Source organism: Pogona vitticeps, chromosome 12, assembly GCF_051106095.1.
Source record: "Pogona vitticeps strain Pit_001003342236 chromosome 12, PviZW2.1, whole genome shotgun sequence".
NCBI lineage: Eukaryota > Metazoa > Chordata > Lepidosauria > Squamata > Agamidae > Pogona > Pogona vitticeps.
Genome location: NC_135794.1, coordinates 6,552,574 through 6,577,310, shown reverse-complemented (window position 1 = coordinate 6,577,310; position 24,737 = coordinate 6,552,574). Strand labels below are relative to the sequence as shown.

At 46.7% G+C, this 24,737-nt stretch overlaps 1 protein-coding gene across 5 annotated transcripts in view; it reads right to left on the bottom strand.

The window, feature by feature from the left end:
- Positions 1-24,451, bottom strand: part of PARP6 (poly(ADP-ribose) polymerase family member 6) — a 35,071-nt gene extending 10,620 nt beyond the window's left edge. For 2 of the 5 annotated variants that reach the window (XR_013538948.1, XM_078380951.1), the window contains exons 1-17: positions 24,173-24,306; positions 22,835-22,912; positions 22,429-22,523; positions 19,122-19,182; positions 18,057-18,147; positions 17,734-17,800; positions 16,366-16,515; positions 14,140-14,317; positions 11,880-11,933; positions 10,844-10,939; positions 9,816-9,908; positions 8,207-8,332; positions 6,947-7,012; positions 4,653-4,720; positions 3,703-3,751; positions 2,451-2,563; positions 1,596-1,668 (exon numbers count right to left, since the gene is read on the bottom strand). Coding sequence is in view for 4 of the 5 variants with exons in the window: in XM_078380951.1 (XP_078237077.1) it covers positions 1,596-1,668; positions 2,451-2,563; positions 3,703-3,751; positions 4,653-4,720; positions 6,947-7,012; positions 8,207-8,332; positions 9,816-9,908; positions 10,844-10,939; positions 11,880-11,933; positions 14,140-14,317; positions 16,366-16,515; positions 17,734-17,800; positions 18,057-18,147; positions 19,122-19,182; positions 22,429-22,523; positions 22,835-22,912; positions 24,173-24,175 (1,461 nt within the window). In the remaining variant the exon portion in view is untranslated. Of the gene's footprint in view, positions 1-1,595; positions 1,669-2,450; positions 2,564-3,702; positions 3,752-4,652; positions 4,721-6,946; positions 7,013-8,206; positions 8,333-9,815; positions 9,909-10,843; positions 10,940-11,879; positions 11,934-14,139; positions 14,318-16,365; positions 16,516-17,733; positions 17,801-18,056; positions 18,148-19,121; positions 19,183-22,428; positions 22,524-22,834; positions 22,913-24,172 lie in introns of all 5 variants that reach the window. The other 3 variants (XM_078380954.1, XM_078380952.1, XM_078380953.1) reach the window with 3 other exon arrangements.
- Positions 24,452-24,737: the final 286 nt, after the last annotated feature.

Sequence of the window (24,737 nt, the reverse complement as noted above, 5' to 3'; positions counted from 1 at the left end):
ACACACACACACCCTGCGGATGCTGGAAATTGAGGAAGCGTCAAATGTTACACCCTGCATAGTCTCTGGCTTCATCTCATAGCCAGTTCTGATTAATACACTCTGGACATATGCATAAATAAATACATATTTCTGAGGGGTTTTACTTAGTATTTTCAGACAGCGGACAAAATGAATCAGCAGATATTGATTCCGCGGATAGCGGGTCGTACTGAACTAGTCATAGTACAACTACCCCTAGTTTTAGTACTACCGGTTATAGCCCATGTTTCTTCCTTTCAGAAAGATCATGGGGCGGTCGTGGAATTTCCTGTTGCCGAAGGCGCACATCACTGTCAGACAAAGAGTCTAGACATTGAGGGGGGAAGCTCACAACTCCTCACTTCAGCTTTGCTAGAAGTCACAGCGGCTCTCTGCATGGAGCAGAGGGACAGAAAAACCTCCAGAAGCAACTTTTTCCACCATAAGCACCCAGCATAGGCTGTCCCACGCCACCAAATAACCAAAAATTAAACATTAAAAAAATTAGAAAGGTCACAAGTCCACTTCCAGTTTGGTTTTTTTAAAAAAACAACTCGGGACTGGAGTTGTGTGAGCAAAGCAAGGTACCAAATAATTGATTCTGCTGTACTTTCTTTTTCTTTTGCTCTAATGGAGAACCCGTTTCTATATAGGAGCAATGGATGTGGGGGGGGGGAGTTTCAGTTAGTGGGGCATCCAAGGGCCCTAGGTGGAGTCCAGAGCCACAATTGGGGGGATCTGGCTACAAAGCCCATAGGTCACATGATTGCTAGCTTTCATCTAAAGGAGCAGGAGGAGTGATACACAAGGGAGAAGAGCATCCACCTGCTCTTCGGGACCAGCGCCTCTTAGGGAAACACAGCCAAAAACACGTGGCCTCAAAACTCCATCAGCCGCAGCTGATATTTCTAGATCTACTGTTGCAAGACCAATAACGTCTGGCGAAAACTGCCCGATGTAGCAGACATAATGCACATCTGGAGTTCCAGAGATGCAGGTTCAAATCTCCCTCCAGCCACGAAGCTCCTCTTTGATTCAGTCCCTCTTTCAGTTACCCTGTGTTAGGGCAATGAGTGGGTTAAAAGAAAGCTACATTGCCCTGATTTGTGCTGCCTGGAGGAAAGGCAGGACAAACCTCAATCAGTAGAAGCCAGCCTTTGGGACAGTGGGTCAGTTTGAGAAAGTGAGGGTGCTAAATTGAAATCAATGCAAAGTTTTTGGGACACAGAGAAAGCCTGCAAAGGAAAAGACCTATTTCGGATCACCTGTGGCTAATGGCCAGATCACTGGCCCAACAAGTGATGGGAGCCTTAAGAAGAGGCACATTGACACACACACACACCACAGGGGGCACCACAGGCAATGGAGGAAAAAAAATCAGCCCAAAGGAAGCTGGTTCTACAGAGAGCACCAGCAGGCAGAGTTCTCCAACCCTCATGGTGGATCAGAGTCCCTGAATCCTGTCTGAGAAGGAGAAAGCAGGGAGGGGTTCCCAGGACATCACCTTCAGTAAGCTGTCCCTGCCACAAAGAATGGAAATGAGACAGGTGGAGGGGGGTGGAGCGGTCCCTTACCTGCAGTTTGGTGTAAGAGGCATTGACCAGTCCATTGCGCAGAATAGAATGCCAATTCTCAATATGAGAGCCACTGTGGAAGAAGAAGAAAAGGCTCCGTTTGCAACCAACAGGCACGCAAGAGCATCCCGGTCGTTGGTGGCCCCCTCACTCTGTCTCCTCGCGGAGGGGTAGCAACCCTCGTTCAGCCCAAAGCCCAAATTCAATGTCAGAGAAGTTACTGGGGTCAAAGGCTAGCCGCAGGCAGGGCCAGAGCCTGAAGGGAGGGGCTCAAATGGTCAGAATCGGTAGGGCACAAAGAAAAGGCGTTTCAACCAATTGCAGTGGAGAAAATGACCCTTGATTGAATGGAGCAGCAGCTAAAATCCCGTTGGAATCCACAGCAGGTTACACCAGAGTAGGCCTACTGAATAAGAGATGATCTGGTGAATCAACTCCTCCATACGTTCCCCTGATTTAAATGGGCCTCTTCGAGCAGTGACATGCCATGCTGAAGTAGGTCACAACTAGAACTGGTCCATTTGAATCAATGGAACCTTGTATGGAGGGCAGGACTCATCAAATCCCAGCAGATTCAATGGAGTCCTCTAGTGTGGTTTACGACATCAAGGAGTCCTGCCATGGTGACAGAGGTCATGGCTGACTGGCTGGCTGAAACCACAAACTGGAGTATTTCGTACTGCAAATTTTTATCATAGGTTCCTCTTTTGAAGCCAGAATGCAGCGCTTCAATATTTTAAAAGGCAGAGGAGAAGTAGAGGCACAAATCAGGATAGATTCTTTGAACGAAGGGCATGTCCTTTCTCTGAAAAAAAAAAGAAAGAAAGAAACGGGAAGAGAGGCATCCGGACTTACTGGAAGGCGAAAGTGCTACCATAGAGCTTCTTGGCCGTTCGGAAGCGGGCCTCCTTCGCAGGAGGACTGCTCAGCAGGAGGAACTGGTGTGAGGTGTGCATAAATTTCAGCTGCTACCAAGGGAAACAGACCCACGTGAAAGGGAAAGCCAGGGAATCAGAGGAGGAACAAAAGCAGAGAAAGAAAGAGAGGGAGAGAAAGAGAGAAGACCATCATGCAAGAGAGTCTGGCCAACCAGATTGCCTTAGAAAAGGCAAGTTAGATAGAAAATGATGTTCACATACAGAGAAGTCCATCCACTACTTGAGGTGTTGAAAGTACCAAATAATTCAAAGCTTGGGGACATTACTTTTTTTGGACTATAACTCTCATAATCCCCGTCAGCATGACCTAACCAAGTGACATTTGCAAGATCTGATCTCCACTTCAAGTGATCTTTAGCTGGCTGTTGTATTTAGAACTTGGAAGTAAACTCATCAAGTTATCTGTTATTACTCCCTCTTCTTTTGCAATAACTATTCCTAAATGAGTTAAACTTCAAGTGGTTTGTAAGGAGATATAGCTTCACCCCTTCCACAATATAATTATAACCACTTTTATTCATCTTTATAGTTATGGAGGTAGTGGCAATATTTAGGTATGTTTTCTTTTTACTCTTTCTCTTACCAATGTCTCAGAGTGAGTTATTGATACTGTAGGTGCCATTTGATGAGGCAGTAGGGGGAGGTCTACTCCAGGGGGACTTGAAGCTATTTCTTCTCTGTAAATCCTTGCTCTCCTGCTGCACAGTTAGAGGTTTTTAACCAGTTAGAGGTTTTTAACAGTGACTGCACAAAAATTTGAAACCTCGGTATGCCCAACTTTCAAGCAGAGCTTGGAAAAGTAACTTTTTTGGACTGAAGTTTTCACAATCCCTCAACCAGCATGGTAAAAGAAAAAAGATCCCTTCTTAAAATGTTCTGCTTCCAAGTATATTGAATCTTAAGATCAGAGGTGGGATGGCTACAGCTGATGGAAGTTGGAGTTCAGCAGTATCTCGAGGGCGACTTTTGCTCTATCTACATAGGAAATTATCTCCTGCCAGATCGGACCAGCTCAATATCATCTGTTCTTCTCTGGCTGCAGCTCTCCAGGGCTTTAAGCAGACAAGACCAGCGACTGATCTGGGGACCTTCGGTATGCAAACCAGGTTGTCTCGTCCTGTTAGCGAAATGGCTGTGAGGTTCAAGCAAAGGGAGGAACAATCACTTACCCTGCTGAGAGGTAGCTTAACAATGTGAGACCTGTTGCTGGAGATGATCCTAACAAAGAGAGAGAGACTGTCAGAATGCTGGAAGAACCACGTTCACCTTGACGTTGGTGGCCAGGCAGCAAGACCCCAACCTATGCCACTGAGCGTGACAGCCTACCATAATATTACAAGGGAGCAGAACTATTTCAGAACTTGGAAAGGTATGCTTTGGTGGACTGCAGCTCCACCATATTAGCACGGCCAGGAGCTGTAGTCTGAAAAGGTAACACTTCCATTCTCTCGTCGAGCCATAACCTGGAGATGTGAATGCCAGGATGACCACGGTGGAGAAAGCCCTCCCTGGCAGGCAGGCACAAGGTATTTGCTCCTGGAGGCAGAGATGCCCCAAGACATTCTTCTGCCCGAGGGGGACTACATAGCACCACCTCTTTCCTCACCGGGCATCATCATAATTAGAGACGTTTTTTGGCCAAACTGGTGTTCGTGCCCATCTCTAATCACAATAATTATGTGTGTGCCATCCAGCCGATTCTGATCTAGCAATCTTCCCCAGGATTTTCTGGATGCAAATTGCCAGAAGTAATAGATGCTGAGGGAGGGGGGGTCTGGCAGCAATAATAATCTTCCAGTGATTTCTGTTGGATTCCACAGGTTTTATCTCATGCCAGAACTAACTTGTCCTGAGTCCCAAGTTGTCTTGAGGCTGAAACCTCAGAACTTAAGTTCAACCAGACACTTCACGATCCATGCGTCCACAGATACATGGCCATCCAAACTTCAGAACTCCTGTCAACTCACAATTGTTTTGTGGGGTACACCTCAAAGGAGGTTTGTTTGGGGTCCCTGTCACTCAGGATAATGCTGTACACTCTGCTCACTCTTCTGGCACACCCTCTTCCCAGTCTTCCTCTTGGCCCTCTCCCACACGAGCGTGTCTCCTGGCGCCTTACCACTGAAGGAGAGGATGAGCCAGAGGGTCCAGCTTGTCCATTTGCTTCTTGATCTCCAGGTAGGAACCCTAAAAGAAAAGACAGCACTGTCGGCAGAGTTACTACTACAAAGAGAAACTCTGAACTTCACCCAGAAAGAAGACAATTGGGGGGGGGTGACATGCCAAATACCTGGCAGCCCTTCATTTGGGGAGCTCAGAGAGATCATCCAACAACTGGCCCAGGAGTGGACGTTGAAGCCTATACTTTTGGTTTATGTTTGCAGCCTGCATTTGGGTACAGACTTGGTATAGATATTTGCATTGACATTTGGGATGTTCATATGTCTTCTTCTGCACGACCCATAATATATTGGTACACAGCCTGATGAAGAGGTTGAAAGCTAGCCTTTTTTTTGTGATCCAACAAAGGTATCACCTGCTCTTGCTTTTGTATTGTGTAAGGTTTGTTTGGTTTATTTGGTTGCTTGTTGTAGGCTAGCAAGGACCTCACAATCGTTAATCAAAGGGCCCTAAGAAGGACAATGGGACTTTTTTTTTTTTTTTTTGCATCCTCATCCCTGGAAAGGAGATTTGATGCCAAATAATACCCCTCTGTTCTGCTCTTTCATAATTTCCTCTCTCACCTACGAAGATATCATTCTTTCAGCTATACAGAATCACAGAATCATGGGGTTGGAAGGGGCCTATAAGGCCATCTAGCCCAACCTCCTGCTGAAGGCAGGACTCCCAATCAAAGCAGGTCTGATAGAGGGTGGCCCAATTTGCTCTTGAAGGCCTCCGACGTTGGAGCGCTCGCCACCTGCCGAGATCATGGTTTCCAGGGTCTTTCCTGCTCTGACAGTTAGGATGCTTTTCCGGATATTTAGCCAAAAGCTGACTTCCTGTAATTTGAGCCTGTGATGACATGTGCTCTGGGATGATGGAGAACAGATCCTGCCCCTCTTCTGTGGGACCATTTTTCAAGTAGTTGGAAAGGGTTCTCAAACACCTTACCAGAAAATATAAGGGATGCATAAAATGTTCACAATATTTTGCAGAGCCCAAAATATTGTCTTAAAAGACCTCAAAAAAACCCTGCTCCTTCTTTTTACAACAGTCCACTTCCCTTCTCAATAACTGCTCTGGGGCTCTTTTGAACAGAAGTGTTGACAAGCAGGTTCTTCTGATCCACTTGGTTCTCTGGCCACTCAGGGAACCCGGCCCATGTGATGACATCACCACAACACCCAAGCCTTCTTGACTCATCCTGTCATCCCAAATCATCAAAACGGTTACTAGGGGGAGGAGCTTGCCTCTCCCCCTCCCTGGTTCATATGAACGGTAAATGACTTGGAAGAGAGATTCTGCACACCCAAAAACCCGGATTTGCCAAGGCAAATTTGCCACGAGAGCAAGAAATTATCTTCTTCAGACTCCTTGCCACTCACCATGAGCAAAGCAGCAAAATGGAGCAACACAGCAGCCCCTACCTTGTCAGTGTGCTGATGAGTCCAGATTATTAAACCAGGAAATAGGGCTGCAGCCTGTAAGATGTAGCCCTGTGACCACGTCCCGAGGCAAAATTATTCTGAATGAACAAACCATTTTTCTTCCTCTCACAGTCCTCCGTATATACGCATATTACATCACATACTTAGGGCAAAGATCCATATATTTGGATCGTACACAATTTCTACACTTTCTTGCAATTAACGTCAAGATGAAGTGACACAGAGAAAGAGGCGACGCCAAGTATCACTTGCTCAGAGATGGGTTTAAGCCATCCCGGATACAAAGTGATGGGGTGCGCCTCTTTTTCTTTGGATTCCGACTGGCAGAATTCTCCAAATATTCCCCAGGCAGAATTTTGGGAGTTCCTGCCTATAGATGCACATCTATAGGCACCTGCATTTCACTCGCCTGGAGCAGGGCCTATATTCCAGGCTGCCTTGGGCCTACTTCCTGTACAAAAAGGAAACCACCCCAGTGCTTCATGGGATGTGTAGGCGGTGCGGTTCTCGAGGGGTGCCCTAATGGGCAACAAGACTACCTCTCCCACAAAAACCTAGGACTGCCAGGAAGCACTGAGACAGATTCCTTTTTTAAAACAAGCAGTAGACAGCCTGGAAGACAGAGACTGTGGCAGATGAGTGATAAGCAGATGTCCGTCTATGGGTAGGAATTTCCAGAATTTTGTCTGTCGAATTATTGGGAGAATTCTGGAACCTGGACTCCCTTCCAAAAATGGCAGACCCCTAGAAAATGAGGGTGAGCACGAAAAAAATGGTGTGGAATGGAAGTGTTGGTACCTACTTGAGTCATTTCACGGATTGACATGACGCTGTCCAGAGCCTTTTGCAGCCTCTCATAGTTCTTCTTCTACACATCAAGAAAAGGGAAGACAATATTTCATTGCCTCATTAGCAGCAAGTCACACAGTATGAATGCTGAGGTCTTGAATACATGAACAACATAAGTCTGAGTTATTTATCTTGCCACATTAACATGCATCAGAGGTCAGAAAAGTTTAAAATTTTGTACTACAACCTCTACACAGAGAAAGAGAGAGAGACATAAATGGCTTACATAGCCACGGCCATTTGTGGTGGATACCAGAAACTGTAGTTTAAAAAATAGCTTTTGTAAGCTCTGCTTTGGCAGTAGCTTTGCTAGTGTTCACCCCCCATAAGCCTTCCTCTCCTTTCCTTGACGTGGATTAAGGTGGCCCCTTGTAGGCTGGGTTGATCTTGGTGCACATTTCTGAGTTTTTGACAAGTGTTTCACTCTCAAAGCAGTATTACAAATCATGAATCGCAGCCCTTAATGTAGAATATAACAGGTCTCCCATAATTCTAACATGTCCCACTTCCACTGGAAACAAATGCAGTTGCTTAGCCTATATAAGAACTTTGTCTATGACAGATTCAAGCCCCTATTATTGCTCACCTAATACTGCATTTCAGTATGTCTAAAATTCTACTCTGAAATTCTGCAAACCAGGTGCAGAATTTCAAGACAAGAATTTTGGAAAGAGCCATCCAAATCCTGTTGCAGAATTACACTGGCAGAAGGGAAATGATGTCACTCTCCCCACAAACTGCTGCTAGTTAAAGTCCTCACGTGGTTTCCTAACTAGGCACACACATACGTAGGCACATACTCCAATCACTATGAATATGGACCAGACATTAACTAACGAATCAACCCCTTTTTTAATATATAATCTGTCTTTTTCTCAGCAGAGGGATCCGAAGGAGCCCCAAACAGAATGTCTCTATGTGTAAAGAAACTGATATTTTATCAGCACCTGCCCTTGGAAAGGACTTTAAAAAAAAATAACTGCTATAAGTCCTAAGGACCTGGTTACATTCTGCGAGGGAACCAGTCATAATTTTGTGTGTGTGTGCCTTTTGTGATTAGATCCCTTCTTCGTGCATTTTGATTCAAGGGGGGGAAATCCTAAACGTTCCTGTAAATTTCCACATCGATTTAGAATGCTGATCAGAAGCACAGCAAATCCCACTGTGGGCTTGTGACCATTTCACTGCTTTGGGCCCAATGAATCTCACCCACCTTGGGATTGAAGGCAAGGGTTTTTGGGTCACTGGGGTCCACGACGGAGGGGTAAGGCTCAAAGATGATGCTCTTGCGGGGGGATTCCAACGCTGCTCGGCACATGGCCACGAGCAGATCCACCACCTGTAAGAGAGAAGCCTTCAGGCAGGGAAGAGACCAAGTACACCCATATCCCACCATCTCTCCTAAGCATCCTCATGGATCAGATGCAAGCAGCTGGCAGTTCATTGCCCTTGAAATACATGGGAGAGTTCATCTGCCAAGCAAGACTCAGAAATATCAATAGATGGCTTTCAAAGAAAACAAACCTCAAGCAGATGTTCCAATAAATCAGGTATGAAACAAACAGCTTCTACAAACTACATGAGCACCCTTGGTCTATTTTTTTCCCAGCCCAACCATGAAATATTACATTTAAAAATTGAAAAAGATCCCATACTGCAAACAGAAATGTAATTCTGGAGGAAGAGAAACTATAACTCGTGTTCTTTGGTATGGCCTCTTTTTCTCTCAATATTCAGAAAACTTTTACTGAACCTTGTTTAATGTTATTTCCTGGAGGTTCAGAGCCATACTACATCCTTTTATTGCTTTCAGGGCAGAATATGCTGCTTAATGTAGCAAGATTTTGCACTGCTGCAGTCAAAAGTTGTGAAGGAACGGTTTTAGTACATTTATAGTTAGTTTTTGTCAATTGCAGCAAACTTTTAAGCGGGAAACACATTCAGTACTAATTATGCCACCAGTAGATTTTACTTAATTTATTATTACGGCTTTAGGGTAACAGTAATACTGGTTCTTGGAATAATATATTTTATGTATTTATGGCTTATTTGTATCATCTGTCATCTATCTATATCTATCTATACAGTAGGAGCTCCTTGTCCGTGGGATCAGTATCCACTGATTCACTTATTCATGGTCTGAAAATATTAAAAAGAAAAATCTCATTTCTAAGGCTGAAGAACTGGCCACTAGAGGGAGCCAGAGATCAGACTATATATAGCATTGACTATTAAAATAGTGTTTGCTATAATCCGCGTTTTTCAGCATCCACAAGGTGGCTTTGAACAGATCCCCTACGGCAGCAATGGCAAACCTATGGCCCACGTGCCACAGCTGGCACGCAGAGCCCTTTCTGTGGGCAAACAAGCCATAAGTCACCAGATCGCTACTCTCTCACACACAGACACACACAGCCAAACCGCAGGAGGCGTCTGCAGCCGCAGTACTGGCGCTTTGACGGGCGGATCTGGAGCAGCTGACACTGGCGGCAGATCCAGAGTGGGGTCTCGAGGCACCTCTGGGCCTGGGATTCCCCCTTCTGCCACAGCAGCACGCCGCCAGCTGGGTTGTTTTGTTGTTGTCATTGTTTTCAGTTTGGACATGCGAGCTCCAGAAAGGCTCACCACCACTGCCCTAGGGGCATAGGGGTTCTACTGTATTTCAAAAGCCTGCCACTGAAAAGTGCTTTGTCCCCATCATTCAGCCGCAAACAGTGAAAGTTCTAAAGAAAGTCCAAGATAACCTTTTATCCATCCATTGAATTCGGCCCTTCTGTTTGTTACCCGTCTCCTTTCCAAGTCTGACATCCCAACATTCTTACCTCTGCCCCTGTGGCCACTTCTTCTGCAGCACCGGACATCACACCCAGAGTGTAGAAAGAGAAGACGCACAGTTCCCGCGTGCACACGGCTGGCTAGAGAAGGAGAAAGCCCGCAAGGGTAGTGAGAAAGCGGCATGACAGTAAACGGCTCTTTTGACTTCATCATGGAGAGGCTGGCAGACATCCTCTGAAATGCATGCAGAAGGCTCATGCTCCAGTCCCCATCATCTTCTGCTTAAAGAAAACTCAAGATTGTTGTCTAAAGCCATCTTCAGCTGCTGCTTTTCATGGCTGATGCACGGATACAAAGGGCCACTCTGGATCAAACCCAAGGATAGGGCTAGTCCTGCTTAACTGCTCAACAACGGCTCTTCTCGGTCCCACATTTCATTAGCATGGTCTTTACCTTCTCTGTTCTCTTTTTAATGCAAAGAAACAAAGGCAAGACCTCCCTTGTCCACAACTCAGATTCTACCCAGTTCTTTTATCTAAAGAAAGAATCCTGAGGTCAATAAATCTTGACCTCAGGTTCTTCTCAGGTGAGAAAATCCATGCACACCTTTCCTAACTACAGTATAATAAATAATAATCATGTAGCATCAAGTCCATTTTGACTTACACCCCCCCTCTTTTTTTCAGGGTTTTCCAGGCAAAGGATACTCTAAAGTGGTTTTCCCTTCTCTTCCTCTAGGGGGAGCCCTGGGACTGTGCAGCTTGCCCAAGGCCACCCAGGCTGGCTCTTCTCTTAGAACACACAGTGGGAAATCAAGCATCCAACTTCTGGCTCCTCAGTCAGTTCTTTCAACCACTGAGCTATCCAGTCAGCTTTCCCTAACTACAGACCTGGGGAAATTTCCTTTTCAGACCACATGTTCCTGAATCCTAAAAGCAAGCGCGGCCAGTAGCCACGCTAGCTGGGGGATTCTGGGAGCCATCAGCCAAAAGGGGGAACTTTTCTGAGCTCTTCCTGTTCTTTTCTTTTGTGCTAGCCGACAAGAGAGGTGAGTGCTTCAGAAAGGGCACGGTACCTTCAGCATGGATCCATTCTGGAAGACGTGCTGTTCATCGCATACCACACAGTATTCATTCAGCGTCGGAATCCTTTGCTCAGCATACTTCATAATCTGAATGAAAGGGAAGGCCATCACACCCGGGTTAGAAGATCTACCTTACAACTGGGGGAGAATAGGCTGCACAAGCCACTGCAAGTTGGGATATACAATAGGACACACACACACACTGTCCATGGGATCATTATCCAATTCACTTATCCACTGGCTGAAAATACTAAATTTAAAAACCCAGAAATGTGTAATTATATGTATTTCCAGGGTGTATTTAACAGAACTGGCCACTAGTGGGAGGCAGAGACCATGCAATCATTAGCATTCTAACACTTCCATATTTTTCAGCATCTGTGGAGGGGCCGTGGAGTCGATCCCTAGGGATAAGGTGATCCTACTGTATTACAGACCAGCAACCTCAGGCTTCATTTCATGTGCACCTGGGTCTAATGTCAGCCCTTGGTGGTTTAGACCACTGTCAAGAGTGAGCTGGATGGTGAGCAGAAGAGGCGAGAGATAATGGGAAAGGCGGTGGCCCGGAAAGAGAGAGAACGAGAGGGATAATGGGAAGACGAAGGAGACAAAGGTATTTTTTTAAAAAAACAGAGGGAGGAAGCAAATTATGTAAAGCAGTGGTTCCTACCCTTGGGTCCCCAGATGTTCTAGGACTAAAACTCCTAGAAGCCTTCACCCCTAGCTGGCCAGGATTTGGGGGGGGGGTTTAGTCCAAGAACACCTGGGGACGCAAGGATGGAAACCACTGGTGTCAAGGGAAGGAATGAAACAAAGGGGTGGAGGAAAGAAGGAGGGAGAAGGAAGTGGAAGAAAGAGAGACTAGAAAAAGAGGCCACATCTTTTATACTTGACCCTCCTGGTTTAGACCCCGTCACCAGCATCAAGGTGCCCCAAACCTCCTGATCATCCTGGCTGTGGGATTCTGAGAGCTACAGAACAAAAGCATAATTTTTCCAGGCTTTGCCTAGAAACGTAGGCTGCTGACCTGGACAAGGAATCCATACTCCAAGGTGGGAATGTTTTTGCAGTGACTGCCAACCTACAGAGAGCAAGACAAGGAGAGAATCCAGCCACATTACTCAGCATCTGTCCATTCATCTCTCATAGGAGACACTGCTTTTTTGCATGCAAATCTCTGGCAAAGATGGCGGAGTCATCTAGAGTGGCTTCCATGACATGACGCAACGTCCATGCGGAAGCCCCTCCGAACAAATCCCCCCCACCTCGCGCCATTTTGATTCCTATCAAGATCCTGGTGCACAAGCGTTCTGTCATCTCTCTAGATAAGAAATGGGAAATCTATGGTCCTGCATGGATTCCGGACATCACCCCTTCCATTATCCCCTTAGCTATGCCCCTCGTTGGCTGGAGGAGATGGGAGTTTGATCCGATTCACATCTCTGGGGGCCCCTGCTCAGAAGACTGAAGTTCTGGTGTAGTTGGTAAGGGAAAGCAGTCATTCTCTCTCCCTAGAGAATTTCCGAGCCAACTTCCCAGTATCTAGAGAGAGGAGCAGTAATAGGATATGTCCCAAGCAGAGATGGGCACGAACCGGGGGAAAACACAAACCCAACCTGGTTCATGGTACAATAAGTGAATATGAGCCATTTTGCCCAAATGAAGCAAACATGCCCAACTTTCTTCTACCCAGCGCTTCGTTTTGCTTTGGCAAGAGGGATGACGGGCATACATTCCCGGAAGGGAAGCCAGGCTGCTGGCACTGCAGATGGCCGCAGGACCTGACAGGGAAGTGGCTGCAGCAGTGGGAAGGCCGTGGGCGGACACCAGAAGGCGTGGAAATGTGAGGTTCCCCTAACCCCAGGCCCAAACTGGAAAAACAAGCCACGAATCGGTTTGTTTGTCCAGGATTCGGGGGTAGCCATGAACCACCCTGGGTTTTTTTTCGTCTTGCCAGTTTGTGCCCACCTCCAATCCCAAGGATGTCACTGGTGGGGCAGACTGTTAAAATTAAATCCTTAAGTGGTACTACAAGGACTACCATATATATATATAAGGAAGGAGAAAATGGGAGGGACCATACCCAGGGGTGAAATACTACGTGGTCTCACACACAGAAGGCCCAGATTCAATCCCTGGGATCACAACTCCATGCAGAACTTCAGGCAATCCAGATGTTTTGGGCCCTCACTCCCGCCAGCCCTAGCTACCACCATGAGGGATATAGGAGTTGCCATCTAAAACATCTGGAGACCATCCGATTGGGAAAGGTGACACTGTCACACAAGACAAAGCACTTTCTGCCTGAAGAATCCTTACTTCCTCTGAATCGGCAATCCTCAGCTAAATAGATACGTGGTCCAAAGGCAGTCTCCAGTTCTCCTTTGATATTTATGGCCTTTCCCGATCTGATGCCTTCCAGCTGGACTGCATTCCCCCCCATCCCTCACCATTGGTATTGTTAGCTGGGGCTAATGAGACTTGCAGTCCAAAACATCTAGCTTTACAAAGCCAGCCAGCTGAATGTACCCCTCTTGCATATAGCTGGAATCCCAAAAAGAGAAAATGAGTAGCTTTGGCGAGTTGAGCCATTTCTGGCTCCAGCTTGAGAACAAAGGACATTTTCTAGTCCGTTGATAAGAGAGACAGTAGGTCTCAAATACCGATGAAAAGTAATCACAGCAGCAAAGATGGTAAACGTTCCCTTTTTAAAATCCCAGTCTGCAGAATCCAGCACCGCAGCGGCTAAGCTAACTACGGGATTCTGGGAGTTGTAGTTTGAGAAAATGTTTCTCCTCTCTGTACAGCAGATTCTAGTCAGTTGATGCTGAATTATAAGTTCCACAGCAACACATTGCCTGCAAGCGACAGATCCCATCTGACTGTTGTTCCTATACCGAACATTTTGAAAAATGCAGAGAAAGCTAGCATGACAAGGTTTTGCCCAGTGTTCTCCTTGAGATGCTATTTTTCTACATGCAGAGAGTATTTTGTTGTGGTATAAGTGGTTTTATATCCAGAAGCACTGGATTTCCCTCCCCCCTTCCCAGCTGCAGTCTCATGTAGCATGACCCAAGTTCTCCACCATCAGATTCACCCAGGTCAGCGGTCCCCAATCATGGGGGACTATTGACCCAAGGGGGGACCTAAGGTTGGGAACCACAGTTCTAGATCATCTGACATGGTTATGACTATGACTAACAGGAGGGGAGCACAATCAACAGCCACACGAAGAAAACCCTCCACAGGCCAACCCCCCAAGGGACAAGGGCAGAGAGGAAACCCACCAGGATGTTGAATGGCGCGACACCTGCCTGGGTGCTAGGAGGGTAGCCAAACACTTCCACCTTTGGGTTCTTCATCGTGCAGGAGATGGAGCGGTTCATGAGGCGATTGACCCGCAACTCCGGCACTCCGAGTTTGCCCTTCAGCATGGAGTCCTGGATCACGGGAAAGCTGGGAGACCTAGGGGATCAAGCAGAGATCAGCCATGAGGGATCCCTCTCCTGGAACTACAAAAGGTGAGTTATTTGCATGCCTTTTCGGAACTTTCTCTGCAAAACTCAGTCCTACCCTTGGACAAAAGGAGGCAACAACCTCAAAGAGTACATCCTCGAGGAGGACGAGGGGGGCAGCGTCCTTAACTGTTCTTCCCGAGCCCCTATGTCATTTCTCTCCATCAGAGGACAAAGCCACATCTGCCACACAGTCTGTCTTGCAGGCCCTAAACTCACCGGCTGCCTGAGGTCTGGTGACGGATCTTGCCCCTGTTCCAGAGCCAAAACAGAATTCAGCTGCCCATCTGGCTGGTTTCTGTACATGTGAAATCAGAGGGCCACCTTTTTGCCTTTGCCTCAACCCACAAAATATCTCGGGCAGTCCTTGTTCTCTGTATTAGATTTGGCAGAACTAGGCCTTCAAGGATGGATGATGCCCAATATGGTGGGTGGCCTTCTTGGATCAAGCCACCAATAAATAAATAAATCACAAAATGCTGGTTAGGGGTCAACCAAACACTGATTCATAAGTTACTCTTAGAGAGCAAGTTCTAAAACATGCTGCTATATTTTAATATTATCATTGTTCTTATTGTTACATTTATATCCTTCTTTTCCTCCAATAAGCTCAGGCAGTATACATGATTCTCCCCATTATTACATGTCCCGCACTCTGGGATGATCGAGAACAGATGCTGCTCCTCCTCTTTACAACTATCTTCCAAGTCTTTGAAAAGTGCTATTAGATCTCCTCTCATTTTCTCAAGGTTAAATACATGTCCAGTTCTTTCCGTCTTTCCTCCTAGGGCTTGGTTTCCAGTCCCGTGATCATCCTTGTTGCCCTCCTCTGAACTTACTCCAGTTTTTTTGGCAGCCTTCTTAAAATGTGGTGTCCAGAACTGGACACAGTACTAAAGATGAGGTTTGACCAGTGCCGAATAGAGGGGAACCAGCACCTCCCATGATTTGGAAACTATGCTTCTGTTAATGCAGCCTAAAATCTCATTTGCCTTTTTTGCTGCCCCATCACACTGTTGGCTCATATTCAGCGTGTGATCTACAACAATTTCAAGATCGTTCTCAAGTCTAGTGTTACTGAGCCAAGTAAACCCCATCTGCCAAGGAGGGAAACAATCATGCAGAGACTAGATATTTATTTCCTCTTTCTTCATGGGATTCCTATTTCACATTAACAGTTCAAAGAGCCCCAGTTCTTTGACAGATGGTTTCCTGTTCTAATTCAAAGATCAGGGGTGTGTTTTGGCCAAGTGAAGATCTTTTGGAAAAAACTGACAAGTTTAAGCCTACATATTCAGAAGCAAGTGCAGTGGTGCCTCGCTTGATGATGTTAATTCATTCCAGCAAAATCGCTGTAGAGCGAAAACATCATCAAACAAAATAAAAAAGCCCATTGAAACGCATTAAAACCCGGTTAATGCGTTCCAATGGGCTGAAAACTCACCGTCCAGCAAAGATCCTCCATAGGGGCGGTCATTTTCCATGCCTGTGCAATGAGGAATCCGTCCCTAAGCACAGCGGGGGGGCATTTTCTTCAGCCAGTGGCCATTTTGAAACCCGACGATCAGCTGTTTTTGTTTGTCGTAAAGCGAAAATCGGTTCCCAAAGCAGGGAACCGATCATCGCTAAGTGAAATTCCCCCATTTAGACCATCGTTTTGCGATCGCAACCTCATCATAAAACGATTTCCTTGTTAAGTGAGGCAATCGTTAAGCGGGGCGCGACTGTACCCCTGAATTTAATGTACGCCAATAAAGAAAGTGGGCATTGCACCAGGGATTTCTGGATCCATGGCTTCGCCTCTTAGTCACTGTAACCAACTAGCTTGATTCCATTGCATGCGCTGGAAGTAGATTCCCAAAGAGTAACTTTTCCAGGCTGTGGAGTCAACCAGCCCAATGATCCCACTCTGGGTGGACACATCTACTTGTAACAATAAGCAGTAAGGAAAGAACCAAAACCTCATTTAGAGGAGAGGGCACAGAAATGCAATCGTACTTGGGAATGGGTGAAAAGATGCTGAGACCCGCCCGGAATTTCTTGATGGTGCCACTGGCCTTGAACCAGCTGTGTCGCTTTTCTTGCTGGGTTTTCAGGAAGTCGTTGCTGAGGTGCTTCCATTGCTGGCATGTGAACATTCCCAGGATCCTACAAAAGCCAACAAGAGACCACAAAATTAGGTGGCAGGCAAGCCCACGGGGGAGGGGGGGAGGGATCTCCCACATTCTGCTGTTTTCTCTCTGAGAAAGGGAGAGAAGGACCAAGGGAAAAGATCTTGAAGCATTTTTATCCCTGTCCCTGGGTCTCAAAACACACAAAATGTCATCAAGACACATAAAAGCCACCCAACAGCAATTCTACTAGGTTGAGGGAAACATAGAGAAAAACCGGGGCCGCCGGTAGTCCCCTAAGTGGCGTTAACTGCATCACAATTTGTCTCTTTCACAGCTGTCATTCACCAGAGGCTTCCCCTAGGCCAGTGCTTCCTGACCTGGGGTCCCCAGATGTTCTTGCACTATAACTCCCAGAAATCCAAGCCAGCACAGTTAGTGGTGTTGGCTTCTGGGAGTTGTAGTCCAAGAACATTTTTTAGGGACCCAACTGGAAAAACAGTGGGAACATAGGGAAGCCGCTTTGCGAACCGCCGATCAGCTGTTTAAATTGCTGTCTTGCGAAGCTTAGGTCCCGAAAACACCTGTTTGCGAGGGCGGAGGGAGCTGCCAAAATCGTCGTCTAGCGAAAATCGGTTTGCGAAGCACGGACCAAACATTGTCCAGCGAAATTCCCCCATGGGAATCACTGTTTTGCGAATCGCTATAGCGATCGCAAAAAGCCAATGTCTAGCAAAAAAACTGTCATGCGAGGTAACTGTCTAGCGAGGCACCACTGTAATCCCTTCCTGGAAAACCCTGAAAAGAGTTGCCATTCATCAAAAGTGACACATGATGATTATTAACCCATTTGGGGTATTTTTATGACATTCTGCATTGTTTTAGTTACACTTGTGTGTGGGCTGCGGTATCTGAAAGAATGAAAGCACTTTAAACCTGGACATATATATTTATTTATAGTGTTTACACCCTACATTTTCTCCACTGAGCACAGACAGCTCCCTTCCTGTCTACTTTATCCTTATAACAACCCTGTGGATAAGTCGGGCTAAGAGAGGATGATAGGTCCTAGGTCTGTATTTCATGGCACAGCGATGATTCGAGCCCAGGTTTCCTAAGAGGCAACCACAACCTCATAATGGCTGCTTCCATAAATAAATCCATGGGGATGGGCGACTATAGCCAGTGCTTGCTCCTATATAAACCAGCCTTGCCCGCAGTCCAACCTTTTGAACCTCGTGGAGGTCTTACTCACTTCTTCAGCTGTAGGCCCAGTCCAAACCCTTCCTTATTGGATGGCTGGAAAACCTCAATCGATGGTTCTGGGGAACAATACCAGGCATTTGTTAGTAGGGATAGAACCCAGAGCTTTTCCTTGACCTGACACCTCCGTGACAGGCAAGGTGGCAAATCCCATCATCCCCCCACCCACATGGATTGTGGGAGTTGTAGTCCAGAACAAGTGGTAGGAGGCATGAGGTTGGGGAAGAGGGGCTAATTTCATCTGGCCGTAGACGTCTGTTGGGCGTGCTCTTCTTCAATTCCCCATCACGGCTGACAAGCCGATATGCCACTCACCGGGGCCATCCAGGTACTGCGAAAGGGAGAACCGCAGCCGGAGGACAATGGGCTCGGCCCGTAAGACCTTCCACGCTGTTGCCACTTCCTCCTGCAATGGGAACCAGACTATCATCAACCATCAGGCTGGACCTCAGACACAAAAGAAAAAAGAAAAAGAAAGAGAAGGAGAAGGAGGACCAAAGCCTAGAAGTGGAAGAAACCAAGATCCATACTTCACTTCAGGCAGCAAAACATCCTGGCTTGACATGGCCCTGCCCTCATTTGATCTGTGGGGCTCTATTACTACTTTGTGAATCTAGCCTTCCCCAGTCTGGAAAACTCTGGAATACAGTTCACATCATCATTCCTGCACAACATGGTCCCGTTGATAGCCATGGCCATGCAACACATTTGAAAGCTACCAGAGTTAGAGGAAACAGGTTTAATCAGACAAACAGGGTGTAAAACATCCCATGTGTTTATTTTTGACAATCCAATTTTGAGACGGAGTGGCAAGTCTGGGGCAGTAGTTCTAAGAGACAGGAAAAATTATTATCCATATTATTATGATGATTAATGACTACAGAAGGCCCCCTGTATCCATGGGGAATTAGTTTCAAGCCCCCCCCCCACAGATGCTGAAAAACACAGATTATAGTGAAAGCTATTTTAATAGCAAATACTATAGAGATAGCATGGTCTCTGGCTCCCTCTAGTGGCCAGTTCTGCTAACTCTGCTTTTAGAAATACATATTTCTAGAATTATTCTTTCAATATTTTCAGACCATAATAGGTGAATCAGTGGATACTGATCCCATGGATATAGAGGTCCTAAGGTACTACTAATACTGCTAGTGTGTCATCCACCACAACTACTACGCTGTAGTAAATGCAAAAGAAACACAAGAGTTCTCTACTGACAATCCAAAATAATGAACCTTCCTAGTTGGGTATCTTTCAAGCTTCTAGACCTCAAAATATCCAGACAAAACCAAACATGGCCTACAGCTTTCCATGCAACCCACCCACCCACCCCCCTTTGGAGCTGCTATGATTCACGCACAACTTCCATCTCCGACTTACATCTAGAAAGCCAATGTTGATATGCAGATCGATATCCACATCATCAATGGTCCCATATTCTCTATGGAAGAAAATAGGAGGGTTAGTGAAAATCCTGTGTAAGGAAGGAACGGCAAAGGACCAAACGGGGTAATGACTGATTGATGGCAATAAACTCCACTCCCAACACACATCCCTCTTATTGAGCTCCCTCTTCCTGCATCGGGTGCCACAACCCTCTCTTGAGCGAGTCAGTTTTCAAGGAGTTTGACAGTGTTAAGTCTGCTGCAGCAAAAATAACAAAGGGCCTCAGGGAATCTTAAAGACTAGCATGTTTTAATTGGCATAAGCTTTCACGGATGGCAATAGCCTAGTTCTTCAGAAGCAGGCTACAGTCCTCATTGGATCCGAGGAAGTTGGCTGGAGTCCATGAAAATGTATGCTCTGTCCTCCTCCTCTTCCTGCCTAGATGCCAAGCAGTGCAAGACCAATCCAAAGTCCCTCTTGGTCCTTTCCTAGGATCCTTCAGAGATGTTGGTGACTTTCTGGCCGCCTGCTTGCAAAATGCCACATGCGGTATGCCTGTTGGCCATGCTGCTTGAGGAATTCTAGAAATGGCAATCTAAAAGTCAAAACCTTTCTCACTTCTGCAACGGCTTAGCTCTAAACTAAGGGCTTCTCTAGAGAGGCCGATCTGTGCCCCAGCTGGTGATAGCTGGTCACTGTTCTTAACGAGGGTTTGCATGGATTTCCATCTGGAATGCACTGCAGGAGGCCTGTTTTCAAAAACCACTCGTTTCCAAAAGAAACCTTTATAAGACCAATTCGCTGGCAGAGCTTACTTTCAGATTTTGTTTCTCCCTCCTCCCCCCCACTCCAAACTTAAATTAAAAACCCAATTAAAGCCTTCTAACTAGAAGCCTATGGAGGGGAAATGAACTGTTCACTGAAAGTGGCATAGCGCTAATTTCCGCCCTAACAAAAAAAAATCACACCAAACTACACTGGCCTTTGGGCTGAAAATTTAAAAAGCACAAAAAGGGAAGGAGAAAGCACGAATCACATGAGGTCAATGCTTTGCATGTTTAACACCAAAACCAGCCACACGGAATGCAGTAGTACTTTCAGCACAACTTTGGCCCACCTGGATGGGCCTTGTGACTTGAGCTGATTGACCCCTAAAATAGCCTTCTCCTTCAAGATGATTGCCTCTAGCGAGGGCAGCATGGCGGTTTGCATCGTCCCAGTTCACGCAGTGAGAATTTGTAAAGGCCTGGCTTTTTCAAGGACAGATAAAAGCTCTTGAAAGCTCCCAAATATGACGGAAGGGCTTTTTCAGTGTAACTATATTTAGATGGGGAATAGAAGGCTGCCCTCTGGCCAGAGCACTCTGGGCATCTTTCCACTCAACCGCATGCATGACTTCCTGAGCTCTCTGACTCCAAAGTAAATCACACTCTCTCTTGTCAGAAAGGGGCTCAGTGCATTTTGGCCAAGCGAAGATCTGTTGGGAAAGCCTGAAGTGGTTAAGCTTATGCATTTGGAAGCAAACACCCCCGAATTTAATGCTGGCCTAAAGGAAGTCACTCCAGCAAGGTTTGTTTCTCCAGAAAGATAGCACCTCCCCAGACCCAAATACTGACACCAACTCAATTTGCAATTAGAGAGCTATTCCTTTGAAACAGGGTGGGTTTGATTTAAATCAAATCGATTCGATTTTTTTAAAAAACTCGTGGATTTTGACCCACCCTGCTTTGAAAGCTTCCAATAGGTTCTTGGAAGGGGGGGTGGAAAATGTGCCTGGCCACTGGCACTCATCTGAAAAAGGAGCAAAAGCACACTACTGTGCATCATCTTGAAAAGCAGACAGACACATTTTGAGCATGGTGCTTAAGTAACTGAAACATGGCGAAGTGAGCAATTAAAATGTATTGTTGCTGCTGTTGGCATCGTTTTAATATTATTATAATATCGGGATGCAACGTGTGGTAGAAGATTGTATCCCTCCTTCTTCCCACATGACACCTTCCCGGTCAATATCAGCCACCTACCCACTGCACATCAGTGTGCTGTGGTTCAATATGTGGCATCAAACCCCCTCTTCCAGGTCTGTCGTTATTAATGCCTTCTTCTCTGTCTTTCCTGCACCTCCTCTGTTTCATCTCTGCTGTGAGCCACCTTTTGCCAGTTTGTTCTTATTCCCCAACCAGCACTGATTGATTTTGCAAAACACAAACACACACACACAGTGCAAACACAATCCCTGCCCACTCTGATTCATAGGGGTTGCTATTAATTTTTTTCTTTCCTACAGGTGTCCAAATGCTGATTTCTTAAAATCATACGCCTGGTGTGGTGAAAACACAGACCACCAGATCCTGCACTTAAAGTCATGTGCAAAGCATCTGGTTGCATGTGGGGGCTGTGAAGCAAAAGAAGCTAAACGTAATGGAAGACTAATTGTGCTGAAGAACAAACGAGTATGGCCAGTGGAAGAAGTAATTTAGGGACAAATGCCAAGGAAGTGTCCCATTGCAGCACCCAGTTAACTGGGTGCTAGGGTAGGTAATTCAAACAAATAAACAAAAAATAGAAAAATAAAATACAGTGGTGCCTCGCTCCACATAGCGAAGAAATCACTTCAAGCGATCGCACCACTGTACGTGAAAAGGAGAGAGCTATTGGGGGTGGGTGTCCCCACAGTCACAGAGAAATGTCCCACTTAAAACATCACCTTCAAAGTGTGTGCTTCTTAGATACTGGCCCACAGTGCTGAAGGCATTCTCTGGGTGGTTTACAATATAATTATGCAGGCTACACATTGCCCCTCCCCACCACAAGCTGGGTACTCAATTTAGCAACCTCAGAAGGATGGAAGACTGAGTCAGTCTTGAGCCAGCTACATGAACGCTTTGGAATTGAACTCAGGTTGTGAGCAGAGTCTTCACTGCAGTACTGCAGTTTAACCACTGCACCACAAGCCTCCTCAACACCACCCTTCAGCACTTTGAATGATCCCGGCACATGCCTTAATTGCTTTTCGACCTCGACACAGGTAATCACACCCTTCTGAATTGATGCAAATACATTAGCTTGCGAAAAAGTAGAAGCCCCAGCAATGAAGGAAAAAATTGTAGATAAGGAAGAAAAACATATGGGCCGATTCACACTGAGCTGTACATCATGTGGTCTATGAAAAATGCAATAAATCTAAGGATAGCAATCCTGGAGCAATTCCCGTACTATTTGTCAATGCAGTCGTTGCCGCCCTCAACCAGCATTGACTCTGGATCCCTCTTTTAGCAGGCATCTAAATAGCAATACTCACCGGACGAACACAGAATTCTCGCTGTAGAGCTCCTTCACAGCCTCAATGTCCGCATCCAACTGCGGGTGACGGTACAGGTCTGCCGCACAGGTCCCCTGTGATGAGGAGAGACAGGATGAAACGACAGCAGAAGATGCAGTCAGTGCTTCCGGACAACCTCATGACAGAAGCCTCCAGTGGCGAAGCAGTGGATTTGGAGAGTCATTCATCAGGACAGCCCCTGCTGCTGCCACCCTCAAAGAAAGTCCCAAAATGGGATCATCATCTCTGTTAAGCAAAAAGTCCTGGCACATCATCCCTGCAAGACCTAGTTCCGCTACCTCTTTGGAATTATCTATCACAACCCAGACGGTAGCCTCAACTACATCCATAGAAATGTCTAGCACAACCCAGCCGGTAGTCTCACCTGTACTCCGTATAAGAACTCCTCCGACTCATTTTCTCCATCGGAATCATCATCGGTCCAGTACTGGCCTTTGATGTCCTAAATGATAGAAAGCTTATCAGACTGGAGCTAGGAGAGGTCTACATATTAATATAGCCACGGCTGCAGACCGTCAGTCCCAGAATTTAGTGCTTCACCGTTATGTCCCAAGATTCTTAGATTTCCTTCTTTTAAAAAAAAAACAGAAATAAAAGGTAAGTTGCTAGTCCTTACTGTGGAAGGGCTGGGAGCCACATTAAATGATTCTATATCTTTCAGGATTACATATGCTAAGATACATTTCTTAGTTTATCTTTTTTCTTTCCCCTCTTCTAGCTTCCTCCCTTTTCTGCCCTGTATTTTCTGAGTTTAGGGTTCCACTGTACTCATTTCAGGGCAGAGACCTGCCTTGTTGTTACTCTGGACAATACACTCAGGGTAAATAATCATCTTTCCCTTCTTTCTCAGATTCCAGTGGCCAGTGAGGATTCCTGTGTGGCCCAAAGGAGCGCCAGCCATGCACAACAAACTCTGGGGACCCATAAGTTTTGCAAATGTTTTACAACCTGTGCACTCTAATTCACAGGGGCTGCTATTAATTTTTTTCTTTCCTACAGGTGTCCAAACGCCGATTTCTTAACATCATACGGCCCGTGCAGCGAAAACACAGACCACCAGACCCCACACTTAAAAGTCATGTGCAAAGCATCTGGGGGTGCATGTGGGGGGACTGTGAAGCAAAAGAAGCTAAACACAACCCGAAGACTAAGCACCACCGACTAAACACAACAGAAGACTAAACAAAACAGAAGACTAACAGAAGCCGCCTAGAGTGGTCGTATAGACCAGATGGGCGGGATACAAATCAAATAAATAAATAAAATAAAATCATTGTGCTGAAGAACCAACAGGTAGAGGTAGGGCCAGTGGAGGAAGTCCTTTAGGGACAAATGCAAAGGGGAAGTGTCCCATCATTGCAGCACCCAGTTAATCCCTCCTCCCCACCGGGGGGGGGGGGAACGGAAGCACTTCACACAGCAACATTTTGTTGCAGTCTGATCTCTTGATTCCCTCTTAGAAAGGCAGAAACGAAAGGGACCGAGTGGCCCCAGGTGGGGGATCGAACTCCCAACTCTGCCGACTGGGGACCCGAACCCCTGAGCGTTCGTTCGCCCGAATGTGTTGGCCTTCGGGGGGGGTGTCTGGATCGGGGCCCCCACCGGCCCTCTCTCCCCTCCCCCCCCTTGAGGGAAAGGATGCTCCTCGGACTCTATTTTTCCCCCACCCCCGACTGGGGCAGGGCCTTCCCGGCCGGCTCACCATTTGCGCCGCTGGTTCCCAGGCACGCCTCCCCTCGGGGCTAGGCCTCTCCCCTCCACGCCGCCGCCACCGCCTCCAGCACCACCACCAGCCGGCCGGGAAGGGACGAGGCGGGCCTCATCCTGGCGGCGCGACGAGGGGGGGAAGGCCTCGGTCTCCGGGCTGAGGGGAGAGCCTCTCCTCCCGTTGCCCCGGCAACCGAGTCCCGTCGCCTCCTCCTCCTCCTCCTCAGGAAGGCCGGGCGCGAGGCGGGATGACGTCAGGGCTCTCCTCAGCCGCCTGAAAAAAGGACGGGGAGGGGGGTGGGGCGGGGAAAAAGGGAGGGAAAACAGAAGATGGTTTTAAGGTGCTTCGACTAAACGTAGTAAAACACAAGGTGTGAGGCGGAGGCAGGAAAGTCCCCTCTTGCTTCTGGTGGAAAGGGCTTGCTTCCTTTCCGGCAAGACACAAAAGAGAAATGTCCCCCGTTTCCATTGGCCCAGAGAAGGAGCCTTTCACACAACCCAAATCATCTTGAGGTCTTCGAAATGCAAAAAAGGGGCCCCTCCAGATCATCAAGTCCAGC